This window comes from Urocampus carinirostris, chromosome 8 (assembly GCF_059441175.1).
Source record: "Urocampus carinirostris isolate Australia breed hairy pipefish chromosome 8, RoL_Ucar_1.0, whole genome shotgun sequence".
NCBI lineage: Eukaryota > Metazoa > Chordata > Actinopteri > Syngnathiformes > Syngnathidae > Urocampus > Urocampus carinirostris.
In genome coordinates, this window is record NC_142356.1 from 19326682 (window position 1) to 19353776 (window position 27095).

The window sequence follows — 27095 nt, forward strand, 5'->3', positions numbered from 1 at the left end:
GGAGATTTGATAAAATACGGGGGTCGGGGGAGGGCTTTTGAACCGGGATAGAATTCTCTAGTCTCAAGACGTCTCTCCCGGCCCTCTTTGCAAGTTTAAAATCCATTGGTGTCTTCTCTCCTTATTTTGAGTGTTTACTAAAGTTTAAAGTTAATATTCGCAAAAGAAAAAATGCAAATTCATTAAAATTTGATATCAGACATTCCTGAATAGAATATTATACTTTGTTCCAGGTTTCATGGTTTTAAAATGAATACTTGAATAAAATTTAGTAAAAACATACTAAAATAAAATACTACTTACTTTCTTCATTTTCCTCATGTTGAGGTTAATGAGTTTTTCCTTGCCCTCATGTAGGTTTTAGATCAGGGGATGGTGTCATAATAGTCTGTTATTTGCAATAATCTGTGATCTGTGGAGCCCTTTGAGACTCTTTGTGATTAAGGGCTATTCAAATAAACATGACTTGACTTGACTTTATACACTGTTGTGTTAACTGTGATGGGGTGAAGTTATTTTTCAAGCAATTAACTCAGCTTTTATCCATCATAAACAACGTGCTGAACTCGAAATCAGATATTCTATGAAAACCCCTACACTTTCGGAGGAATACACAGACATTTTATGTATGTGGATAAAACTAATCAAACTTATACGAAACTGCTCCTCTTTCCTGCAAAATCTGCAATTACAAACCTTGATTCAGCTGTTGCTCTTCCACGTCTGACATTCCTAACAAGTCTTCTTCAGGTACCTCCCACAAATTAGCATGCTCAGTCAAGAAAAAGCTGTTGTTTTACATTTTGGGGTTGAAAAGAGGAGAGTGCTACTCCGATAGGGATTCATCATCTTGCCAGACCGACAATGGTGGATTATGAAGTGACCGTCTATACTGGGGATCGACTTCACGCCACCACTGTGAACCCTGTGCACATTAAGCTGATTGGCACGGATGGGGAGAGTGATCGGACGTGGTTGAGGTCTTTAGTCATCTTCAAAGGAGCGGTAAGTGGGGATAATCAATCTGCAACACTAACTCTGCTAAGCGACTGGGTGAGTCAAGACCTAAATGATTGCCAATCAATGGTTTGACTGTCTTCTACTAATTACATCTGCGCATAAATAGTCACGTACATTTCTAGGGTCATGTCTATTCTTATAAACATATATTCTTAGGCCAGTCTCTAAGCCACAAGCGGCCCGCGAAACAACACTCAGAGAAGTGCAAGAGAAAAACAAGCTGCAGGTTGAAATATGTCAATTTGATGTTGCCAAAGCCAGGTTCCTCTCACAAAGACACTGTGCTTGTATTTGTTTTTCTCTCACTCTCTGTGTCTCTATTTTTCGCTTCCTTTGTTGCTCTTTGTCTCTTTCTCTGTCTTTTAAACTTCATTTGCTCTAACTTCCTTTTTTCCTTTTCTCTTTCTCTCTTCCTACGCTTTGCGCTTTCTTTTCTCTTTTCTCTCCTTCTGTTTTTCTATTTCTCTTTGTATTTCTTTCTTCCTCGCCCTTTCTTTCCCCCTCTCTCACGACTTCTCTTTTTCTCTTTTGTTTCTCACGCTCTCTCCCTCTTTTTCTTCTTTGTCCCGCCCTCTCTCCTTTTTCCCTCACTCTTTCTCTTATTTCTTTATCTCTTTTTTTCTCTTTAATCTACTAGCCCGGCCTCCGACAGAATGTTTGTTCTATCGTGTAGCCCCCGGGTTAAAATGAGTTTGACATCCCTGCTTGTCAATATTATTGCTTTTTTTTCATCCTGAAATTCTTTTTTTTTCTCATTTTTCTGTTTTAAGTCTTGTGTGGCATGTGTAGTCTGATTGTAAGGAATGCTCCTTATGTTGTGATCAATGACAATAAAGACTATTTTAATCTATTTCATCAAACGTTTTGTTTTTGGCTTTGTTTTAATTCCCAGATGTTTGCAGTAAATTGAGATTAGGTTTTGACAAAATGGATGTTGCCTCGAAACCACAAAAATGATATTAATCAAATGGGAGGTAAGAGACATTTTGGGAAATGGAGGCTATGGATAATATAGAACATTGTTTCTCAACTGGTTGGCTGTAACCTACTTTTGGGTCATAACAGTTTTCAGTGGGTTGCTGCACTGTAGCATGGCAAAAATAATGCTAAGTGGAAAAGAAAAAAAAAAAAAAAACTCGGACTATTACACTCCGAAACATTAGATGGCAATCATCAAGGACTTTTCTCACCCCGGCCACCACCTCTTTGACCTGCTGCCTTCCGGCAAGCGCTACAGGTCACACAAAGCAAAAACAGACTCAGAGACAGTTTCTTCCCCACAGCCATTACCACCCTAAACAGACACCACACAAAAAACTGAAAACTGTTGCAAAAAACTACCTCACACGAATGTAAAATGGTACTCCCGTACATGCTGTCTGCACTATGTTTGTTCACTGCTCAAAACAGACACCGCACAAAAAAAACTGAAAACTCGTGCCAACACTACCTCATACGAATATAATGGTACTCATGTCTATGTTCTTGCACATGTCGACTGCACTACGTTTACTGCTCAGCTTGCACAATGTCTGACCATTTCATTTTTCTGCACTATGATGTCTATGTTTGCACCAATGCATATGCTGACTATTTTTTTTGCACTATGATGACTTTGCACCAAATGCAATATTGCACAACCCTTACGATACCAACGGTATCACGATAACACTGTATGTAACATCTCACATGCCGACATTTCTTGTGTAAATACCATGTAAATTATAACTATAGCCTTATCCCCCTTGTTTTATAACCTTATCTTCTTGGCTCATACCTCACTGTGAATGTGTAAAACTGGAGTGTCATGCCCAATTTCGTTGTCACAATATGTTAACCCATTTTGTAACAATGACAATAAAGGTATATTCTATTCTATTCTATTCAATAATGCTCTTAAATGTGAGAAGACGCCCACAGAGAAAAAGCAGTAAAATTTGAAAGTACGTATTTACCTCTTGCTAATCAGGAGTACAGTTTGTGTACTTGGACAATTTTGAATCGCACTTTTTTGTTGAATTCATTTTGAGTTTGTGGATAAAAACCCGCTACATAGGTGATTGTTATTTCCCCCATAATGCATTGTTAATTGGTTTCTGTGTTAAAAGTTCATAATCTGAGTTGTTTTCGAATGCATATTTCTCAGTGATGACACTTTTTCCATTTCATGGTGGTGCATGTAGAGTCTGTTCAAAACGGATACTGATGTAAAGCATTTTGAGTTTCATTAAAAAGACTGCTTATTTCGCTGTTTTTTTGTCTTTAAAAAAATAATTATATCCCACTATATCTGATTTAAACTGCGCATTAGAAGAGTGAATATATTTTCTAGATTTAGGTGGCAGCTCATGATTAGGCTGGTATGGCAGGTCCTCCAGTTAGACCAGTCTGGAACACAACGACAAATGTAAATTATTGGTTTTGAGATACTCCAGGTTATTAGTTGCCCTACCCATGTTTTGTCCCTTCCATGTTCCTGTTCGTAAGGTTAGATCAGGTAACACCCGCCTGAACCTGATCTATAATGCTTTTACGGCTCTTTCTTTCTCTCTTTCTCTTTCTTTCGGAGCATTTTAATTCAAAGAATTCATGTTTAAGCAATCTGTGCATCATTCCTGTTGCTGTTAGCTGTCTTCTGCCATCTTCAGGCTGCTTTTCTACAGTAGCTACTCAACAACTGTTTAACTATGGAAACACCGTGGGTCTTCCTAAAGATAAAATTGCACAACATGCTTAGCTTGCGATACTACAGCAGAGGCAACAACATTACAAAGGACTCCTCCCACCCTGGCCACCACCCTTTTGACCTTCTCGCTTCTGGTAGGCACTACAGGTCTCTTAAAACAAGGACTAGCAGACTCCGAGACAGTTTCTTCCCCAGGCACATAACCAGCATAAACAAACACACACGTCCGTAACGGTTTCTTAACTTGCCCAGGGTTGGGTAGGGTTACTTTAACTTGATTACTTTCAATGACTTTTGGATTACTCCAATACCAAATATGCTAATAAAAGACAAAAGAAGCTAAATATGAATAAAGTTATGACTCACAACACGTGGTAAGCGTTCTCTCCTGGCTTTGATCTCCGGCAAAACTAACATGAAATGCCACAGAAACAAAATGAAAATAAATCCAAACAGCTTGCCAATCATTTTATTCATATTTAGTTTCTTTTGTCTTTTATTTGGTATTGGAGTAATTGAAAGTAATCAAGTTAAAGTAACCCTGATCTTGCCTATGTATACAAAATGGGTATTCATATCTTAATCATAAACTTTTTTTTTTCCTGAATTATGTCGAGGAAAAATGTTGTTGCACTTTTTTTATTGCAACAGCTTTGGCAAGTCTCAAAACATGACCTTGTAAATATTTTTGCCTGTATATCCTGGCATTCATTTTCTCATTTTTTTCTTTTAAGTCTTTGTTACGTGTTAATCCCAGAGTGCCACATCTAATTTCATTATAAACAATTTTCCCTACGTTGTTATTTTGGATCGTGGATCTTGTTGGAACCTTTAAATCTGGGCTTAAATCAAACTTATATTCTATAGTTTATGAATGACCTATATTTCATGTTGACAATATATGTGTATTGTTTGTTAATGCTACATCCATTGAAACCCGTTCATTTTTTTAAATGTTATTTTGTATAACACTTGAATTGTTTTATATTTTATTTTTAAATTTTATTGAATGGTAAATGGTCTGCATTTAAATAGCGCTTTTCAAGTCAATGAAGACCTCCCAAAGCGCTTTACAATGTGCTTCACACTTACCCATTCACACACTCACACACCGATAGCAGCCATGCAAGGCGCCGACCTGCTTGTTGGGGGCATTAGGGATTCAGTGTCTTGCCCAAGGACACTTCGACATATAAGCCAGATTCGAACCTGCGATCTCTTGATCCCAAGACGAGCGCTCTACCTCCTGGGCTAATGCCGCCCCAAAATTTTGTCTTAAAAATACTCTTCATATATATATATATATATATATATATATATATATATATATATATGGACATCAAGGATGGGGGGATTACCTCATGTTTGGTCCCTTCTTAAGGTTTCTTTATTTTCCTCATGCTGAGGTTTTTCCTTGCCCTCATGTAGGTTTTAGATCAGTTGATGGTGAATAATAGTCTGTATTTTACAATAGTCTGTGTTCTGTGCAGCCCTTTAAGACTCCATGTGTTTAAGAGTTATACAAACAAACAAGATTTAACAATAAAAAGAAAGACAATTCTAATTCTTATATTTTTCGTCAATTTTTCAGGTATCTACTTATACCGTTTCCTGCCCTAATTCTCTTGGACAGCTGATTATGATTGAACTTGATAAACGTCAATTTTACATCTTGCCTGGCGACGGCTGGTTCCCGGACAAGGTGGAAATCAAAACACCAGAGAATGATATTTACACCTTTCCCATCTACTGCTGGATCACTGACAGCGAGACACATCGCTACAGAGAAGGCAAAGGTGATTGGTCTGGCATAATGTATGTAAAATATGTGAATAATTCCAATGAAAACGATTTTATTTTTGTTGAAAGCTCTGAGAATCTTCGATGAAAGCCACCATCTCGGCCAATACGATCGAGAGCAGGAGCTGGGCCGACGGAGTGCCGATTATGGGTGAGTGTTGAGTGTGAATGATTTTAGAATATATCCATCAGTTAAATTATGTCTTCATTATATACACTGCCCAACAGGTGGGATTTATACCATACAGGTTTGCCATACAAAATTAAGGCTGATGGTGCCATGACCCTTCCAGATGAGGTCCAGTTCTCTTTTACTAGGAATTCGGAGTTTAAATTCACAGCAACTACTGGGTGAGATCTTTTAAATGCCTACAGTAGGAGCAGGGTTGAATAGGGTTACTTTAACTGGATTACTTTCAATTACTTTTGGATTACTCCAATACCAAATATGCTAATAAAAGACGAAAGAATCTAAATATGAATACAATTATGACTCACAACATGTGGTAAGCTTTCTCTCCTGGCTTTGATCTCTTTGATCCCCGGCAAAACGAACATAAAATGCGACAGAAACAAAATGAAAATAAATCCAAACAGCTTGCCGACATCATTTTTGCCGTTCCATGTATTCCGTTACTCCCCAAGCCTGCACAAAATTTAGTCATTTTATTCACGTTTAGTTTCTTTTGTCTTTTATTAGCATACAGTGGAACCTCGGTTTTCGAACGCCTCTCAGTTCGAACAAATCGGTTCTCGACCAAAAATTTAGAGAAATTCTTGCTTCGCTTTTCGTTCAAAAAATCGGACTTCGAACGCCGGTACGCTAGGGGCGATGCTGGGTGGCATACGGGTGTAGATTGCCCCAGACCCCTCGTGAAGAACTGTTATGACGTGCGCGCGCACTTCTTTTTGCTTTCGCTTTAGATATCGGTGAACGGAGTGTTCTAGCCCCTAATTATGCCTCCGAAGGAGGTCGGTGCAAGCAGCAAAGTTGCTACAGGTGAAAAAAGAGGAGTAGTGCGTACAACTATTGCATTTAAGAAAGAAATAATAGCAAAATATGAAGAAGGTGTGCGAGTTTCCGATCTTGCTATACATACAGCATGGCTTCTGCTGAGCACCACAAAGGTAAGAAATCCTATTCATAATTCTTTTCTTTATCCTTTTAACCGCTCACCACTTTTTTGTGGAGACCCGGGTGCTAAATGAAGTGTAAACGACCTGATTTTTTTTAGTTGTACACGTTCATGTTAGCGTAATCTTTCGTACGGTAGATTACGCGAACGTACGATTAGCCTGGGTTAGCTTCATGTTTACGTGCATGGTAAGCGTTCAGGGTGTTGGAACGGATTAAAATGATTTTACATAACTTTTAATGGCAAAAACGATTTTCGGTGATCGACCAAATCGGTTTTCTAACAGGGTTCTAGAACAGATTATGGTCGAGAACCGAGGTTCCACTGTATTTGGTATAGGAGTAATCCAAAAGTAATTGAAAGTAATCCAGTTGAAGTAACCCTACCCAACCGTGATGCTTACATTGAAAGTTGAGATGTTAACAACCCCAATCTTTAAAAATAAAGATATAATCGAAGATTCATTTTCGTGTCATTTACTTAATATTGCGACTGTTTCTAACGAAAAAGCTGCTTGTGGTTTTTTTTTCTCAGGCTGGCTGAGCTTAAGCTAAAGGGCTTGACTGAGAACCAGGAAAATTGGAAAAATCTTGATGACATTAATGACGTGTTCCATAACAAAGAAACACCCTTATCAGGTACTAACAATCAATTGTTCTCATGCAAGGAAAAAGGCATAATGTTGTATCGGTGCAGATGGGTATTCTCACACTGTTTTTGAGACAAAGTCTTGGTCTGAAAACCACTTTGTAGAAATATATATGTAACCGCGGTGTACCTGTCCCACCAAAGATCCACAGTCATGCTGGACTGGATGATGAGGTTTTTATTACAGTTGCTGCAAATGAATGAGTCACACACAACACGTGGTTAGCTCCTCTGCTGGCTTTCAACATGTTAGCAGCGCGCTGTAGACAGCGCAATACATTTTCTTTACAGTTTAAATAAAATGCATTTTAGAATATCAACCATCACAATACATTTTTACATCCATTTTAACAAGAGATCGTATAGTGTTTTTTTTTTAACGTTCACAATGAATTCAACATATTTTTCTTAAAACTTTAACCAACATCATTCTTTTTATATATATATGAGAAAAAAAATAAAAACGGGTACAATTTACCTGCAAATGAATGAGTCACACACAACACGTGGTTAGCTCCTCTGCTGGCTTTCAACACTATAAGGGGAATTAGCATATTAGCACAACATGCAACGTCCGGCAAAACTAACATAAATGGCGACAGAAACAAACCGAAAATAAATCCAAACAGCTTGACAACATCAATCACATTCCTCTGCATGTTGAGAGATTTGTCAGCTGTGGTTTTAATGTTTAAAATTAACTTTTTTGCATAGCACCAAAAGATCGTGCCTTACCGTTAGCAACGCGCTGTAGACTGCCAACGGCATCCGCCGTCTGGTCACAAGATCAAAAGCCAAACCAAACCTTACCCAATACCAGCAGGTGGCACTGTTGGACTCATCATTGCAGGACACTTACACAAAAACTATACAACATATTTCAGCAGGAATTTCAATAAAACAAAAGTTATTATTACACCCGTTACATAAATACCGCAGCCATAGTGGGAGGTGGCTAGAGTCATTTCTGACTCTTTTTGGGAGGTTGATCTGAGGAGGGGATTCCCAGCCCCCTCGCTCAACCCAACTGAGGTGTTGGGAGTCATTAGGTGACCAAATCCCCTAATGCTGAATGCCAAGCAGGGAGGCAACTGGTACTAATGTTGAACCACAACTTCCCAGTCTCGGGGCGGGCGCCACACCGCCAAGGCCACCGAGCTGGCTGGTTATTGTTATTAATATTAAGATTTTGTCAGATTATGTTCAGGAGCACTGGAAGGAAGATTGGTTATTTGCCTATCAATATTTGAATGGTGTCAATCCCACCTTGATTCAACGTTGCAAAACACTGCCCAAGAACTTTCCGGTGTCTGATGACATGGTCTCCATCCCTGATGGCTCAAACCTTTCCAATGAATTGCAGGTATCCCAAATTTAAATTCTGGATGATAACATCAGTGGCACAACTTCTCGGTATTGCATTATTTGCGGTTTGTAAAATGCATTCATCCTTTTTTTTTTTTTTAAATAAACAGCGAGGCAACATATATTTGTGTGACTATAAGAACCTGGATGGGATGACGGGAAACATAGCTGAAGGAATTCAACAGTATCTGGAAGCTCCTCTTGTTCTGCTTCACAAAAGACCTGATGATAAACTGATGCCGATTGCCATTCAGGTATACTCCTATGAAATGAAAGGTATTAACAATTGTATACGTACATTTTTGTTTCTTTGCACAATGTTGACTGCTCACCTTGTACAATGTTGACTATTTTTTTTGCACTATGTTGACCATTTTTGCACCAAATGCATATTGTACAAACCCTTACGATACCAAACTGTATGTAACATTCTACATGCCGATATTTCTTGTGTAAATTATAACTATAACCTTATCTTCTCTGTTCCTTTATCTTGGTTTCTTTTATCCTCACTGTTAATTTGTGAAACTGGAGTGCCATGCCCAAATTCCGTTGTCACAATATGTTTTGTAACACTGACAATAAAGGTATATTCTATTCTATTTGGAAAAATTGGGTTCATGTCACATCGGCTGGAGATTTGGGGTGCAGATCCCTTGATTGACTTTGACCCTTTGGGATTGGATTTTGCATTTTGTTCCTTTCAGTCCATTCTGCTTAGCTAGCCCTTGGGACAGATGTACAATGAACACTTCAATCAAATGGGTTATGATCTAAAAGTAACCTGTGATAGGTAATATCCATGAGGTACAAATCTTTATTTGTTTTGTACGGAGAAATATTCCATTATACAGTACATTGAAACCAAAGAATAACAGAATTTGCATGATTGGGGTTCATGGATCTCTTCACTGCCTTGGTCATCAGGGAAACACTGAGGTCGCGACTATGGACCGTTCTTTTTACTGTTGACGATTCTGGGCCTGTTTAGGGTCAAAGTTGGCACCAGTCCGTTCCTTGATGTTGTCAGCCCAGTTCTTTATCGGTCTTTTCCTCCTGCCCCTTTGGAGTGTGACCTGGAGAATGATGTTGGCCTGTCCTGATAAGCTTGTGACGTGACCATACCAATATGTTTTTAACAGTTCTTGGCAGAGTCCAATGTGCCCTTTGATGGTGTTGCAAACTTTTTCCTTTGTCACTTGGGCTATATAGCTGATGGCTATCGGTTTCCTTTGGCATCATATCTCCATGACCTGGATTTTCCTCTCCAGCTTTGCTGGTAGAGCCTATATCTGGCAAGCATAGAAGATGAAAGTAACGAGCGTTTGAATGAGTCTGATCTCCGATTTCACTGCAGTTTTCTTGTCTGTCGAAATGGGTTCAAGTCTGGCAAGTGGGGCTGTGGTTTGAGCTATCCTGGCCAGAATTTCTGGTTCTGACCCCTTTTCTGATACTAACATTTTGTCAGGCTGTTTTACGCACTTGTGCAAAAAAAGTGCAATGTTAATGACTCACAAGTAGAGGAAAAACTGTTAAGCCAATCTGAATATCAAAATGCACGATGCAAAACAGTAAAGTAGTAAGACCCTGAAAAGTGAATCGCAGTATAGCGAGCGTTTACTGTAGTTGTTTCTGGCAGATTTCCCCAATAACATGACACACTAAAGTTATGATTGTCCCATTTCCAGAATGGTGACCAAATAATGTTTTCAAATACATTATCAAGGACTCTGCTCATCCTGGCCACTACCTCACTGGCCTGCTGCCCTCCAGCGGATAGTACGAGTCCCTCCACTCAAAAACTAGGGCCATCACCACCCTAAACAAGTGCACAATATTAATATATCGCTTGTCTATGCATAGGAAAAAGGAGTATCCATATAGGTCAATCTCCAAGAACTACCTTGAAAATATTCTTGCATATTTAACCTAACATTATTTTTTTTCCCCTCTTTTAAATCTTTATGACTTGATTGGACTTGTGTGCCACATTTAATCTAATTGTAAACAATGTTCAGCGTGTTTATTATTGACAATAAAAAAACAATTTTTAGTTCTACGTTTATGAAGCCAAGGTGTAGAAGGTGACTATTCTCTGTATTAAAGATTTATTGAACAGACAGGGCATTTTGTAAACAGAAAAGGAAATTAAAACCTTGAGGCATCTGGGCCGGAAGCCCAAGATATATATTAAATGTCCAACCTTAAATGTATGCCTTCCCCTCCGACAGCTGAAGCAGACTCCAGCAGAGGACAACCCCATCTTTCTCCCAACAGACTCTATGTACGACTGGCTGACAGCTAAGACTTTTGTGAGAAGTGCCGATTTCACACACCACCAGCTGGATGCACACTTCTTGCGCACCCATCTGCTAGCGGAAGTCTTTGCGGTATCACTGCTCCGCAACCTGCCAATGGTTCATCCCATTTATAAGGTAACCGAAGATTCCCTTCTCCGGTTTGTACCCATGTGTTCAAGACATTTGTGGTCTTAATATTTTATCTCACATGCTTTTTCCCCTTTAGCTCCTTATACCCCACACTCGATACACTCTGCAGATCAATGAGTTAGCCCGGGAAAGGTTGATAGGGCCTGGTGGAAGTTTCACAACGGTAAAAGTCAAAACTTACTTTTAGCAAGACAATGGAGACTATGTGTTTTGAATGACATATTTGACTGTTCCTCAGATTTCCGCTTCTGGTGGAGAATCTTTATCAAAAATCTTGGCAAGATCACTGTCCTCCATGACCTATCGATCCCTTTGCATTCCTGAAGACATTGCTGATCGTGACTTGCAGGATGTACCCAACTTCTACTACAGGGATGATGGGCTTCAAATTTGGAACATCATGTTCAAGTAGGATGGGAGTTTTTTTGCCTGAATTAAAAATACTCTTCTATATATGTTTGGTGGCAGTCAAAAGCTTTTTAGGGGTAGGTTTAAGTAAATAATTTTAGGGGCAGCAGTAGCTCAGGAGGTAGAGCGCTCGTCTTGGGATCAAGGGATCCCGGCTTGTCCGTGTTACATGTCGAAGTGTCCTTGGGTAAGACACTGAACCCCTAATACCCCCAATAAGCAGGCTAGCGTCTTACATGGCTGCAATACAAGGCCGCTATTGGGAAATGTGAAACACACTGTAAAGCGCTTTGGGAAGTCATTGACTTGAAAAGCGCTATAGAAATGCAGATCATTTCATAAACATTAGAAAGCAATATTGTGTATTGTTTGCCCACTTTTTACACTCTCAAACATTTGGGTTAAATATAACCCAAGTTTGGGTCTAAAATGGACTGACCCCATTTCTTGGGATGTTTTGCAAAAACAACCGACACAATCATTGTGTGATGTTTAACCCTTTTCTGCAAAAACAGTTGTTTTTTGTTGAAAACAACACCCTCCAAAAGTGAGTAATTTTACTCGAAACAGTCTGGGTCCTTTTCTTTAAAATATCCCAAATAATTGTGTTTTGTGTAAAAAGACCATCAGAAATAGTGTTATTTTGTGGCAATCAAAAGCTTTTTAAGAGGTAGGTTTAAGTAAACATTAGAAAGCAATATTTCTTATTGTTTGCCCACTTTTTACACTCTCAAACATTTGGGTTAAATACCACCCAAGTTTGGGTCTAAAATGGACTGACCCTATTTCTTAGGATGTTTTGCAAAAACAACCGACACAATCATTGTGTGATGTTTAATCCTTTTCTGCAAAAACAGTTGTTTTTTGTTGAAAACAACACCCTCCAAAAGTGAGTAATTTTTACCCTAAACAGTCTGGGTCCTTTTCTTTAAAATATAAAAAGTAATTTGTGTTTTGTGGAAAAAGACCCTCAAAAATTGTGTCAAAGTGACCTCAGTATATTGAGTTGGTCCTGGTCTTGAACCAAGTGTTTTTAGAGAGTACAACCCCCATACAAACACAAAACCACATGCTGATTACACAAGAAACTGTTAAGCAGTGTTTGGCATGTTACTTTAAAAAAAAGTAACTCACGGCTTCTTCCAAAAAGTTATAGTTAGTAACTGAAAAACTATAGTAAAAGTAACTAAGGAAGTTAATTATTTCTGTTACTTTAAAATTAGTTGTTGTGTGCCAAAGAATTTGAAATTTTCTGAGCAGTATTTGAGTCAGTTAAATAGAGAAGACAATTAGTTGTGTTATCGAACCTTGTAATATTTATTGCACCTCATCAGCAAAATACTGTATGTATCATACACTTGAAGTGCATCATGTTATGAACCGGAACAGGAGAACCCAAATGCGTGACGTTTCTTAAAAAGCTTTTATTTTCTGGGAAATGGGGCAGTCATGCACGTTAATCCAAACGCCAGTGATTCGGTGATCATTGGGCAGAAGAGGTAAGGCAGCAGTCTGGCGTGGAATGACAGGAAGCCAGACACCAACAAGTTTAGTACCAGTTACACGAGCCAATACCAAACAGATGGTGTCGATACCGGACAGAACGGGACTGACAGGATTGATATCAAAACTGGATATTGAAATTAAACACGACAAACTAGATGGGAACGAAACTGAAGATCAATATTAAACAGGGCAAAATAGACGGGAACAATACCGGGCAGGGAACCACGTCTTGCGGGTGTTGAGGTTCGTTGACGGACTCACCAAGAATGAGTGAGAGCACTGAGCTTAAACAGAAGGGAAGCCTATCTGTCAACGAGCCGCAGCGGGGCCAATTGGGCGCCATGGCAACCGTCACACATCAGACATAAACGGTAATAATATAAGAAAATAACAATCAACAGTAAGCAGTTTAAATGGGAAAAAAACGAGAGAAAATACAATAACAAAAGAGAGGAAAAAAAGAAACTTTACATCAACATGGAAAAATACAGGAAACAAAATTAAAATACTTATGAATTTATATAAAAAAACAATTTTTAACTTTTTCTTCCCCTCAAATAATAACACAGGATTCCCCCAAAAATGCATATGACCAATCGTAAGAGAAAAAAGGCGTCTCGGAAAAACAGCTGTTGATTGGTGGGAAGCCAGCTCCTGTTTACTTTCAAAAGCCGACACATAAAACTGTTCGTAAACAACATGAGTCGGTTATTGTTGCATCCACTTTTGATAACGGCACTGGCGCCTTTACGTATCAGGCTCACATTTTCAACACAGCCCTCATTTGCCTTTTCATTTGGCACATTAGTCAAGTGCGAGAGAAACTAAAAAGAAAAATCCAGGAATCACAATGCATAGTTTTTTAACAATTTTATTTGTGTGATACAGCTGCAAATATGTATTTGAACACCTGTGTATGAACTAGAATTCCAACCCTGAAAGACCTGTTATTCCGTCCATTAGGAGTCCACCTGCACTTCATGTATCATCCTGAATCTAATGCACCTGTTTACATATATACCGCAGCCATATCTGACCTAATTTGTCCACCCACCACATACAATCAGTAAGACTTAAACTCGTAACACGGAGAAGACCAAAGACACCAGAGACAAAATTGTACACCTCCACAAGGCTGGAAAGGGCTACGGCCCAATTGCCAAGCAGCTTGGTGAAAAAAGGTCCACTGTTGGAGCAATCATTAGAAAATGAAAGAAGCTAAATATGACGGTCAATCTCAATCGGAGGGGAGCCCCTTGCAATATATCACCTCGTGGTGTTTCAATGATTATAAGAAAGGTGAAGAATCAGCCCGCAACTACACGACAGGAGATGGTCAATAACCCGAAAAGAGCTGGGACCACCGTTTCCAAGGTTACTGTAGGTAATACACTAAGGTGTCATTGTTTGAAATCATGCATGGCACGAAAGCTTCCCGTGCTTGGACCAGCACATGTCAAGTCCTGTCTTAAGTTTGCCTATGACCGTTTGGATGATACAGAAGAGTCATGGGAGAAGGTTTTTTGGTCAGATGAGACCAAAATGGAACTTTTTGGTCATAATTCTACGAAGCTTGTTCGGAGGAAGAAGAATGAAGAGTACAATTCAAAGAACACCATCCCTACTCTGAATCATGGGGGTGGTAGTATCATGGTTTAGGGTGTTTTTCTGCACATGGGACTCGACGAGTGTACTGCGTTAAAGAGAGGATGCCTGGGGCAGGTTATTGTGAGATTTTGGAACAATATCCTTCCCTCAGTCAGAGCATTGAAGATGTGTCATGACTGGGTCTTCCAACACAACGACCCGAAGCCCTCAGCCAGGAAAACCAAGGAGTTGCTCCGTAAAAAGCGTATCAAGATTCTAGCATGGCCCAGCCAGTCTCCAGACCTGAACCCAATCGAAAATCTTTGGAGGGAGCTCAAACTCCGTGTTTCACTGTGAAAGCCCAGAAACCTGACTGATGTAGAGAACAGCTGTGTGGAGGAATGGGCCAAGATCCCTTCTGCAATGCGTGCGCCCCTGGTGAAAAACTACAGGAAATGTTTGACCTCTGTATTTAAAAAAAAAAAAAAGGCTATTGTACCAGATTTTGTCAGGTGTTCAAATACATATTTGCAGCTATATCACACAAATAAATTGTTAGAAAATCATTCTTTGTGATTTTTCTTTTTAGTTTATCTCTCTTAGAGTGGACATGCACTTGGAAATTATGAAAGGGTCTGAAATTTTCATCCTAAGTGGGAGAAATGGCAAAATAGCAGTGTGCTCAAATACATATTTTCCTCACTGTATATAACTGTTACCATTTTCCTCTCCAAAGATTTGTTGAAGGAATAATAAAGTACTACTACAAAAGCGACAACGAGGTGCATCGAGATTCAGAACTGCAGACTTGGATCGGGGACATTTTTGAACATGGATTCCTTTCTCAGCCACAGTCAGGTGATCTTTTCTGACAATGATTTATTTTATTAGTGCATTTGAGGCCCGAAGATTTTACAATGTTTTGTTTTTTTTGTCACTTTTTGTCCAGGTATCCCTCAAAATTTCACCACTGTGTCAGAGCTCATCAAATTTGCAACCATGGTGATCTTTACTTGCTCTTGCCAGCATGCAGCTGTAAACAGCGGACAGGTGAGAAGCAACAGCACTTCCTTACATTCCTTCTAGTAAAAGAATGTTCTGAAGAATACATGATTTGATAAATATGTAGCCTTTGTTACCATGGTGGTGACATACACCTTTCTTTTACTGAGGAGCCAGCAGACGTGAATATGTCAAAGCATGTTTAATGCTATTTCAAATGGGTAAAACGGAAAATACAGATGAAAATATTCAGTAATCCCTCGGTTATCGCGGTTAATGGGGACCAAAACCACCCGCGAAAAGTGAAAATCCGCAAAGTAGCGACGCCCCTTCAAAAATGCTTAAAAAACATAATGATTTTATTTTATTATCATTTTTTAGACCCGGTTAATGGGGACCAAAACCACCCGCGAAAAGTGAAAATCTGCAAAGTAGCGACGCCCCTTCAAAAATGCTAAAAAAAAAATAAATTTATATATATATAAAGCACGGCGGCGCAGTGGTTAGCGCATGTGCGGCACAGTTCATGTCTTGGGAACCTCCTGCGTGGGTTTAAATCCAGCTCCAGACTTCCTGTGCGGAGTTTGTATGTTCTCCCTGTGCTTGCGTGGGTTTCCTCCGAGCACTCCGGTTTCCTCCCACATTCCAAAAACATGCATTTCAGGTGAATTGACCGGTCCAAATTGTCCCTAGGTGTGAATGAGCAAGTGAGTTGTCTGTCCCTGTGTGCCCTGCGATTGGCTGGCAACCAGTTCAGGGTGTCCCCTGCCCAATGATTACTGGGATGGGCTCCAGCACCCCCGCAACCCTACTGAGGATAAGCGGTGTAGCTGATGAGATGAGATATATATATATATTTTTTTTTTTTTTTTTAAACCCGCGAACGTGCTACCGCGAAGTAGCGAGGTCCCACTGTATTACAAAATGTACATTTAATTTCTGCCTAAACACAAAGTTTAATAGCTATTTTGACTAGCCCAGAGTTGGCGGGTAATCAGGCAATCTTAGCCTTTTTATAAACTGCAAACGTAAATCCAAAAACACAATAAAATCGTTACAGTGAGAAAGGCTCCAACAATGAATCGATGAAAACTTGTCACTAAAAGCTTTGGCAACGAATGTCAGCGCAATTTAAGTGCTGCTCAGCAATTCGATGCAAATAAGAATGGAGTTGAGCGGACATGCTAGTAGTAGAATTTTGGTATGGAAGAGGGGGCCTTGAAACCGCTTTCATTGAGAAAAAGTATATTTTGCAGCTGTAGAGCATGAATTTATTCTTTTTAATTGTTAAGTTTTCTGACAAATAGGTTTTTATATTGTTTTATATCATAGAGTATTGTGTTGTTTTAGTTGGTGGCATCAAGGCTTGGTGGTTGGCATGCAGCCCCAAGGTTCAATTCTAGCTACCACATCCACCCCAGCGCGGAGTTTGCATGTTCTCCCTATGGGTTTTCTCCCATGTTCCAAAAACATGCATGTCTGGGTGTTTGGCCAGTCCAAATTTAGCTTATGATTGGTTGTGTGTCTCTGTGTGCCCTGCGACTGGCTCGCAACCAGTTCAGGGTGTCCCCTGCCCACTGCCCGTAGATAACTAGGATGAGCTTCAATACCCCCGCGACCCTACTGAGGATAATCGGTGCAGAAAATGGAAGGATGAATGAATAGGAAATTAAAAAATGTTATTTTTTTTAAAAAAAGACACAATTTATCGGTTACTTAAAATATCATTAGTTGAGGAAAACTTAGACGATGCACCCTCAAAATAAATACATTCTTGGATTCTCAGACGGCAGAAAATTGCATGCATCTTCTCTCTCTTCCATTCTGAAATTGTAACACCAGCTCGGTGGCCTTGGGGTAAAGCGCCCGCCTCGATGCTGTTTCGAGCATCGAGTCATAACTGAGACTCAGGACGTTGATACCCGTTGCCTTCCTGCTCTGCATTAAGGGTTGGAATTGGGGGGATTGGTCACCTGATGACAAAAAATAAAAAATCTGGGAAACGTATAACAATTATGCACATTAGCAGCAGTGACTCAGATCTACCACTAGATGGCACTGAGAAGATATGATTTAACCAAAAAAGGGACTCTTTCACATCTAGAACATTGCAAGAAAGAACTCAAGTGTTGAGTCCAAAAGTTAGGAACCTTTTTTACTCAAAGAGCCATAAAAGCAAAATATACAAATTTTTTTTCCGTAAGAACCACACCATATATTTCAAGACACAATTCATCATAGCCACCAAACCTGATCTCCAAACAAATGCTTTTTTTCGGTGCATTTCATTTCACTGTGCGATGTTTGATGATTTTATGCAGTAAAAAAATCAATGAGATTTTCCTGAATATGATTTCAAGGTGCAAGTAGAGTTCTTTTGTAAAAATGTGAAAAATGCTGCAAATGAGAGGGATACCAATGTGTTTACCTTCAGCTAAGTGATGTGATGGAGGTTGTAACCTTGGGCATTGAGTGGTCATAATTGATCCAATTTTATAGATGGAAATCTTTGAAAAAAATCTAGAAACACTCTTCTTAAAAACCCTAGCGCGCCTCCTTGATCGTTCCTCATTTTTTTTCACCACTTGCGAAACTATACGTTTGAAGAAATATCCAGGAAATGTGTATTCTGATGTATCTCATTGGCTGAGAGACACAGGAAAAATCCCAACAGTGTTTCTCTTGACATGACTTGAAGGTAAAAAAGTGCTACAGCGCTTCTGCCGCTAGTGGTAGAAACGCAGTGTTGCACTTCCAGTTGAAGTACAGACGCTGCCCTACTTCCGGACAATTGTTCATAAGTTGAATTTGTTCGTAAGTTGCTTCAGTGCTATGAATGTTTACGGTTTAAATAAGAATGTTTAAGGCTTGTATAAGTAACCTGTATGGTTTTGTACCGAAAAATATTTCATAAAATTATGTGCTCTATAAAGATGAATAAAGTTAAGTTTAACTTACTCGTGGAAGATCGGCTTCAAGAGTTAGGCGACTTCCTCCTCTGTGGTAAAGAGTGGCCGAAAAAAAGTGATCCATTTTCTCAAACCGCATCAAGCTTTCTTATTCCACTTTCATTTAAAAAGAAACGGCTCACCTTTTCTTTACACCAACCATATTGAATCGTTGCACGAGATATTAAATAATGAAAATGTCAAAGTTCTTGGTGTACTGGAGATACAGTATAGTATGTTTACACACGAACTAGGAAGAGGAAGCGGATTTCTTCTTCGGGGTGGATGCTGGGTGACCTCTCACAGCGCCACATGGCAGTAGCGGCAGAAAGAAGAACTACAGTAATGTCCTGTACTCTGAAAAAGATGCACACAATACGAAATCTAACTTATAGCAACGTCCGGATATTTTTCGACATCCTGAAAAAAATGTTCGTATTTACCGATTTTCATAAGTCGAATGGTTGTCAGTAGGGGAGCGTCAGTACAATTAAAAAGTTAATTTTAATCTCCGAGACAGATTTAAAGCGCCACATCTGGCTTGCGAGCCGCAAGTTCCCGATCTCTGGTTTAGAGTGTCAAAATGGACGGGACGAAGACGAGTTCCGTTCTTCCTGTTTCACTGTTCATTAAAGTTATTGATTTTGAATTCACCGTAACCTTCTATTTGATGGACAGATGTAAACATCCAAAATGTCTTTCCTGCAGTTTGACTATGGTGGCTGGATGCCCAACACCCCTACAACCCTGCAGCGCCCCCCTCCAACCAAAAAGGGGACAACCAGCGAGACCACACTGTTGCAGATGTTGCCTCCCATTAACATGACTGCAAAGGGAATGGCCGTCGTCTGGCTGCTCAGCCGACAGTCTTCGGACTTCGTAAGGATCTAGAAAATACTGTGTTTTACAGACTATGAGGTCCCCCTAGAATCCCCAATTTAGCAAGAAAATTGGAAAGTGCGCCTTATAACCTGGTGCGCCTTGTATATCGGTAATGCATACAATAGTTGTAGGGTCTGCAATAAACAAAGATCCCTCGTTTTTTGCGGGTAATGGGGACCAGAACCACCTGCGGCCTTTGAGAGTGAGAGTGAGTGTGACTGAGTGAGTTTGAGAGAGAGACCCCCAAAACAAACGTTTTACGCAGAAGCCATAGTAAAGCACTTAGAGAAATTTGATGATTGGGTGCGGTAGGAAAGGGCGGAGCTACAGACGCGCACAAACTTTTGCCCAGCGCTGTCTGTACTGAAGGTAAATAGTCTCTCGTTTGCAGTATTTTGTGACATTTTTACAAAAGAACTTTGCTTGCACCTTGTTGTGAAACCATTATTCAGAACAAAAATGAGTTAAAATGAGCCTCAAAATTCTCAAGTAACTGCAAGATGGAGACTAATTTTAAGTGGTATATTTATAATGTCCCCGCGACCCTACTGAGGATAAGCGGTGCAGCTAACGGATGGATGGATATTTATAATGTTATGGTACACAGGCATTATTATTTTATAGATTTGATCAAATCATCCAACAACACACGTGAAATAAAATGCTCTGAAGAGTTAGCTTTTGTTTGGAGAGCAGGTTTGGCGGTTTTGTTAAATTTTGTTCTCGAACAGGGGTGTCAAACAGGTGGCCTGTCAAAAGCCAGGTGCCTCTCATAAATGCTGTACTTGCTTTTTTTATTTCTCTTTCTCTCTCCCTCCTTTTTTCTCACTCTCTCTCTCTCTCTTTCACTCTCTCTTTTTCTCTGTATTTGTTCCTCTTTGTCTCTGTCTTTTTACCTTCTTTTGTTCTCTCTTCCTTTTATTTTTTTTCTCACTCTCTCTCTCTCTCTCTTGCTTTCTCCCTCTGTCTTTCTCCCCTTCTATGTCTGTTCATTCTCTTTTCTCTCCTCCCTTTCTCTTTGGATTTCATTCTTTCTCTTTCTTTCCCCCTCTTTCACTATTTTTCTAATCTCTTGTTTCTCACTCTTTTTTTGTGTCTTTTTACCCTCTTTTGCTCTCTTTTTCCCTTTCTCTCACTCCCTCTCTTGCTTTCTCATTCTCCCTTTTCCCCTTCTCTCTTTCTCCCTTCTACACTATCTCTTTTTATCTATTTTGTTCCACCCTCTCTACTTTTCCCTCCCTCTCTTTCTCTTAATTATATCTTTTTTTTTTCTTTGTCTCTAATCTACTGGTCTGGCCCCCGAGAGAATGTTTGTTCTATCGTGTGGCCCCCCGAGTTAAAATGAGTTTGACACCCCTGTCCTAGAATGTACAGTATGGTGTGGCTCACTCTGAAAAGTATTTTTGCTTTAATGGCTCTTGGGGTCAAAAAGGTTCTCGACCCCTGCTCTTGTTATAATTATCAAAAGTTATGCATAGAAAACGCTCCTTCTGGCCGCTCGAATTTTGTAGTCTACTATTATTCCCCATGCGTTGGTAAAACCTTTATTTTGTATCAAACTGGTATGACAATTAATGCAAAAATTATATCTTCTTCATGGATCCCACTTGAGTTTGCATAATGTGGTGAGGTGGTTCATGTGCAAAACTGCATCCACTCAACTCTGAAAATAAACCTAATAACTCATTCAATACCATTCTTGTGAATAAATGTGTTATGCTTAAAAATCCTTTGTCATCCGTTATTATAATATACATGGTAGGCTACTAAATGATAAAGTATAATATCGAAAAATCTATGATAAAATAAACATTTTAAATTAACAATATTTTACTGATCAGGCCTCCCTGAGAACAAAAAGCCAATCTGCGATTGACATCCCTGGTCTAGAGTCTCAAAATCCAGTTTCCTTTGTAAAGTGGAACCTGTCACGGTTGCCATGGGGCCCAATTGGTCCCGCCCGTGTGGCACCAGCTGCGGCTTGTTGACAGATTGGCTTTCCATCTATTTAAGCTGGGTGCTCTCACTCACCGTTTGTCAGTCCGTCAACGATCCTCTGCCCTGCAATATGAGGGTTTTGACTTGGTCCTGTTTCCTGTTGGTATTTCCTGTCCTGTATTGTTCCGGTTTATTTTGTCCTGTTAATATTGGTTTCTAGTTTCGTTCCGGTCTGGTTTGTCCTGTTTAATTTTGATATCGACCCCATCTCTCCGATGTCTGCTTGGGCAAATGGTATTTATCTCGTCGGCCTCTGGCTTCCTGTCTTTCCACACCAGACCCCTGCCTAACGTGCATGACTCCTCATTTCCCGTAAAATAAAAATCTTGTGTGAGAATTTGGGTCCTGTTCCGGTTCTTGACAAAACCATTATCTCTATTCATGTACCAAAATTTTCTTTGTGTCAACAGGTCGCCCTCGGTCACTATCCAGAAGACCACTTCACTGAGGAGACTCCCCGCCAGCTGCAAAGGAATTTTAAAGCGGAGCTTGATAAGTTGTCCATCGCGATCAACAACAGAAACCAAAGTCTGGAGATCCCTTACACGTACTTGGATCCCAATAACGTGGAGAACAGCGTAGCCATTTAAACAACGAAAAGTCAAAAATCAAAAGGGGCGGCGGTCCCCCTTAAATCTAAAACATGTCTTATTATTACTGTTTCACTACACTGATTTTAATGCAAACCAGGGTGGAAGCCTTTAGAAGGTGGTCTGTGTCACTTATGTGGTGATTATACTCCAATTCTGCAAAATGTCAGTTCATTTGAATAGCTTCAGTGGTGTAAATGTGTCACAACTTTTGCTTGATTTGTGCTATGTTCATTCTTTTATGTAGGACTTAATAAATCACTGATTTTCACTGGGAATGGCTACTTTTTTGAAGGTGGGGCGTGTAATTTAAGGTGTCCTTCAAAAAGTTGGAAACAGCCACACTCTCTCGGCAAATGACGCAGACGCAGTTTTGTCGAAATTCATTGAAAAAATACGCCGACTTCACTTGCCCTGGAAGCGGCAGCCCTCACAATCAACTTTCCTTTTTTTATTCACAGTTGACTTGTCAGAAATTGGGTGGGCTAATATTCCCACAGAAAGCCAAGGGCAAGGTGGCAATCATCTGGTGGAATGGTGATTTTCTTGTGGATAGAAATTTATTTTATTCGGCGGTCAACATAACTAGCGGGCCACGTTTTATAAAGTTTATGACAAAGGCTGCAGGCAAGTAAAAATTTGACCGTACTTGCCCCCCGGGCCAGACTTTAGACATGCCCAGGGTTGGGTAGGGTTACTTTGACTTGATTACTTTCAATTACTTTTGGATTACTCCAATACCAAATATGCTAATAAAAGACAAAAGAAACTAAATATGAATAAAATACTAAATTCTGTGCAGACTTGGGGAGTAACGGAATACATGGAGATCAAAGCCAGGAGAGAAAGCTTACCACGTGTTGTGAGTCTTAATTTTATTCATATTTAGTTCATTTTGTCTTTTATTGGCATATTTGGTATTGGAGTAATCCAAAAGTAATTGAAAGTAATCAAGTTAAAGTAACCATACCCAACCCTGGACATGCCTCACTTAACATGTACACCACAAGGTGGCACTCCAAGACCATTGTTTCTAAAGGGAAGAACAGTTACTATTTTTACCATTTAATTGCAATTCTGCATTTCCAATTTGGCATAAGCGACATATACAAATTTTCTTTCATTCAAACACGTTTTATTTACAGTTGTGTGCGCTAGTTTTGAATATGGCAAACATGCATATGACAAAAAAAGCAAAGAAAACCAACCAATTCCCTTCATTATCGGCAAACAATTTTGGATTTAGTCAGAAAAGCACTTCAACCGTTTTCAATGCAAAATCGATGAATTATTGCAAATGTGTGAATTATTAAGCAGTGAGCACAAGGGAATTTACATAATCTCTTAAACACACACCCTTGCCTTTGTGTATGTACATTTACAATAACACAGATAAACAATTATACGATATAGCATAAAGCAAGGGTCTCAAACTCTGTTGACTTGCGGGCTGCTGGAACTAGGGTCTGTTTGAGGTTGGGCCATTTCCACAATCTCTAAACCTAAAAATAAAAATTTGAATTTTATATAAAAAAAAAATGACTTATTTTAAACAATTATATTTTGTCTTCCCAGCTTTGACTCATCTTTGCTGTGGTAAAAAAAACTATTTTATGAAATCACAAAGAAATCATACAGTGCAGCAATCCCTCGTTCTTCACTGGGGTTGCGTTCTAAAAATGTCCTGCGATAATCAAAACCCACAAATTGGAAACTTTTATATATATTAAATACTCCATAATACATCCAAACCAAAGAACAAACTCAATTTACAGGCTCAAGTATTTGTACAACAAGTACCTAACAATTTTTTATCGACAAATAACTTTACAGTAAAATTTAAATTTTAAAAATAGTCTGATCCGGTTTACTTTAAATGATACTTTGTCACGGTGAATTGCAGGTCATGACTGAATTAAAGCACTTTTTAAGGACTTTCAAACCCAATTTTCCAATTATTCTAGGACCATTAAAAGAAGAAATAATACATAAGTGTTTTCCATACAATATAAAGCCCCTGGCGGGCCACCAGGGTGTAATTAATCCTGCTTGGGTCTCATTATTTTTGTTATTAAAACATACAATAACACTTTTAAATATATACAGTGAAGAAAATAAGTATTTGAACACCCTGCTATTTCTCCCACTTAAAAATCATGGAGGGGTCTAAAACTTTCATAGGCGCATGTCCACTGTGTGAGAGATCAACTAAAAAGAAAAATCCAGAAATTTTCTTCCCCGTATAAATGCGAAGTTAATCAGAACACCTTACCACGTTAGGGACCGTTAGTGTGGCAAAAACAAGTGCTAAAAGGCACAAGGAAGGACACAAACTACGGAGAATCAAAAGTGACCAAAAATGCAAATTTTCTGCCTCACGAAAACAGCGCTAAATTCTCTTATAATGTAACATTTATTTCTGAAAGGAACACTGTGTAATATTTGACCGCCAGATGTCGCTGTATTGTTTTATTCCAACTGAAAACAAGTGCTTCAAAGCACGAGGAAGGATACAAACCACTGGGACTCAAAGTGACCAAAAAGCAGGATTTTACTTCTCATTTACTTGCCCTCCCTTTTTGGTGTTTCAGGGTAGCCGTAGCAACAGGATAATGGACAATCATGGCAGCTACCTCTAGGGCAGGGGTGTGAAACTCATTTTAACTCGGGGGCCACACCATAGAACAAACAGTCTCTCGGTGGCCGGACTAGTAGATTAGAGAGAAAGAAAAAGAAAGGAAAATAAGAGAAAGAGGGAGGCAAAAGGAGAGAGGGCGGGACAAAGAAAGAGAGAGGGGGAGAGAGCGTGAGAAACAAAAGATAAAAAGTGGTGAGAGAGGGGGAAAAGAAAGGGAGAGGAAGAAAGAAATCCAAAGAGAAATAGAAAGACAGAAGGAAAGAAAAGACAAGAGAAAGCACAAAGTGTATTAAGAGAGAAAAGGAAAAAGGGAAGTTAGAACAAAAGAGGTTAAAAGACACAGAGAGAGAAAGAGACAGAATGGGAGAAAATGGGTGGAAAAGAAACAGAGAGAGAGAGAGAGAGAGAGAAATAAATACAAGTACAGTGTCTTTGTGAGAGGCAACTGGCTTTGGCAACATCAAGTTGACATATTTCAACCTGCAGCTTGTTTTTCTCTTGCGTTTCTCTGAGTGTTGTCTCGCAGGCCGGATTCAATCCCTTAGCGGGCCTGATTTGGCCTGCGGGCCGCCTGTGCTCTAGGGGTAGGCTCATCTTATATAAAGACAGATTTTGTAAAGATTTAAAGTAAATAGGAAGACTTAAAGAAAATGCAAGTTTATATGATAGTTCACCTTTTTAGCTGATTATTCAAATCAATATTCATATTGTTTGCATGGCTGTTGCCACTATCTGTTGTGTGAGTGTCTGTGACGCACATTGTAAACTTCAGTGACTTGGGATCAAGAGGTCGCAGGTTCGATTCCTGGCTCCTCTGTGTTATATGTCAAAGCGTTCTTGGGAAAGACACTGAATCCCTAATGCCTGATAAGCAGGTAGTTGCCTTGCATGGCTGATGCTGCTATTGGTTTTCAAAATGCAACTTTTTTTAGCCTCTCTCAAAAAACAATTATTGTCAGTACTGCTGTTTTCGCTCGAGGTCAAATCATTGAGATATATGACAAAATAATACTTTTGGAGGTGCACATTATTGTGTGGAAAATACAGTAATTCAACTTGTTTCTTGATTGTTCTCATGTGGACCTTGATTTTTCTTGGATCAGTAAAAAAACAAAACCCTAGTGACTGCCACTGGTATGACCACAGCTATTTGCAACGCGACTAAACGGGCAGCGGCGGGTGAAGCGATTCCTTTGGCGAAGGTCTCTAAGTCAGCTGTAGAGTTCAGTCTTCGTATTTGGAGAAGCACCTTGCGCTACAATTCAAGGGTTAGGACGACAGGGGGCGCCACAGGCGCAGTCCGACCGAGAGTCAACGGTTTCGTCTTCCCGATTTCTCGCTCAGGCGTCCGCGTCAGAGACCCGTCAGGTCCCGATCGTCCCTGCACGAGCCTTTTGCTAGCGAGACGTCGTCCACAGCCATCTCGCCGCTGCGTCCTCGCCCACGCTCGCCTTTCAACACAACCTGTAGGGAGTATGGGCACGTCATTAACATTTGCAATTTACAGGGTTTCTGCATCTATTTCACGGTCAAATTCAAGCACTTTTTAAGGACTTTCAAAGGCCAATTTTCCAATATTTATCTCATCTCATTAGCTACACCGCTTATCCTCAGTAGGGTCGCGGGAGTGCTGGAGCCCATCCCAGCAATCATCAGGCAGTGGGCGGGGGACACCCTGAACTGGTTTCCAGCCAATCGCAGGGCACACAGGGACAGACAACTCACTCGCTCATTTACACCTAGGGACAATTTGGACCGACCAATTCACCTGAAATGCATGTTTTTGGAATGTGAGAGGAAACCGGAGTAGCTGGAGAAAACCCACGCAAGCACGGGGAGAACATGCAAACTCTGCACAGGAAGTCTGCAGCTGGATTTGAACCCACGCAGGAGGTTCCCAAGACATGAACTGTGGCCGCACATGCGCTAACCACTGCGCCGCCGTGCTGCCCTCCAATATTCATATTTCCAATAAAAGACCAAAAATCCAGCACCAAGAGAACAGGTTTTCTTTGTCTACTTTGATCACTAAAAAAGTCACTATCTTGCTACTTGCACATACTTTGTGCTTATTTGAGCTCTTCCTATCTTTGATCTACGATATTTTACTGTCAATGGACTGCTATAACCGCGACTGGCTGGCAACCAGTTCAGGGTCTCCCCTGCCCACTGGCCAACAACAGCTGAGATGGGCTCAAGCATGCCGCAACCCTACTGATGATAAGCGGTGCAGATTATGGATGGATGGACTGCTATAAACAGACATGAATTCTGCCATTCTGCCTAAGCAATGCGCGCGTGGCTTGGCTATGTCACACTTGTTTACAAACACATGGATGTTGGGTAAAAATTGAGTTTAATTTAGAGGACAGAAAATAAATTACTGTATGTATACAAAGAATTAAAATAAATATGGACTAATTTTTTTTTA

The 27095-nt window shown here is 39.9% G+C and overlaps 2 protein-coding genes across 5 annotated transcripts in view; one reads left to right on the plus strand and one right to left on the minus strand.

Annotated features, from left to right (window-relative positions):
• Positions 1 to 738: 738 nt before the first annotated feature.
• LOC148361130 (arachidonate 12-lipoxygenase, 12R-type-like) lies at positions 739 to 22304 on the plus strand. The gene is made up of 14 exons (XM_088343077.1): positions 739 to 1005; positions 5298 to 5502; positions 5576 to 5657; positions 5735 to 5857; positions 7177 to 7280; positions 8487 to 8653; positions 8766 to 8909; positions 10887 to 11090; positions 11182 to 11268; positions 11344 to 11513; positions 15343 to 15464; positions 15556 to 15656; positions 19265 to 19435; positions 21847 to 22304. The coding sequence occupies exons 1-14, from the start codon at positions 865 to 867 to the stop codon at positions 22024 to 22026; spliced, it is 2001 nt and encodes a 666-aa protein (XP_088199203.1). The 5' UTR covers positions 739 to 864; the 3' UTR covers positions 22027 to 22304.
• A 2932-nt stretch (positions 22305 to 25236) lies between these two features.
• npnta (nephronectin a) overlaps positions 25237 to 27095 on the minus strand; it is a 79021-nt gene continuing 77162 nt past the window's right edge. For all 4 annotated transcript variants that reach the window (XM_088341874.1, XM_088341872.1, XM_088341873.1 and 1 more), the window contains one exon: positions 25237 to 26128. In XM_088341874.1, coding sequence (XP_088198000.1) covers positions 26018 to 26128 — 111 coding nt within the window. In that variant the 3' untranslated portion in view covers positions 25237 to 26017. The remainder of the gene's footprint in view (positions 26129 to 27095) is intronic.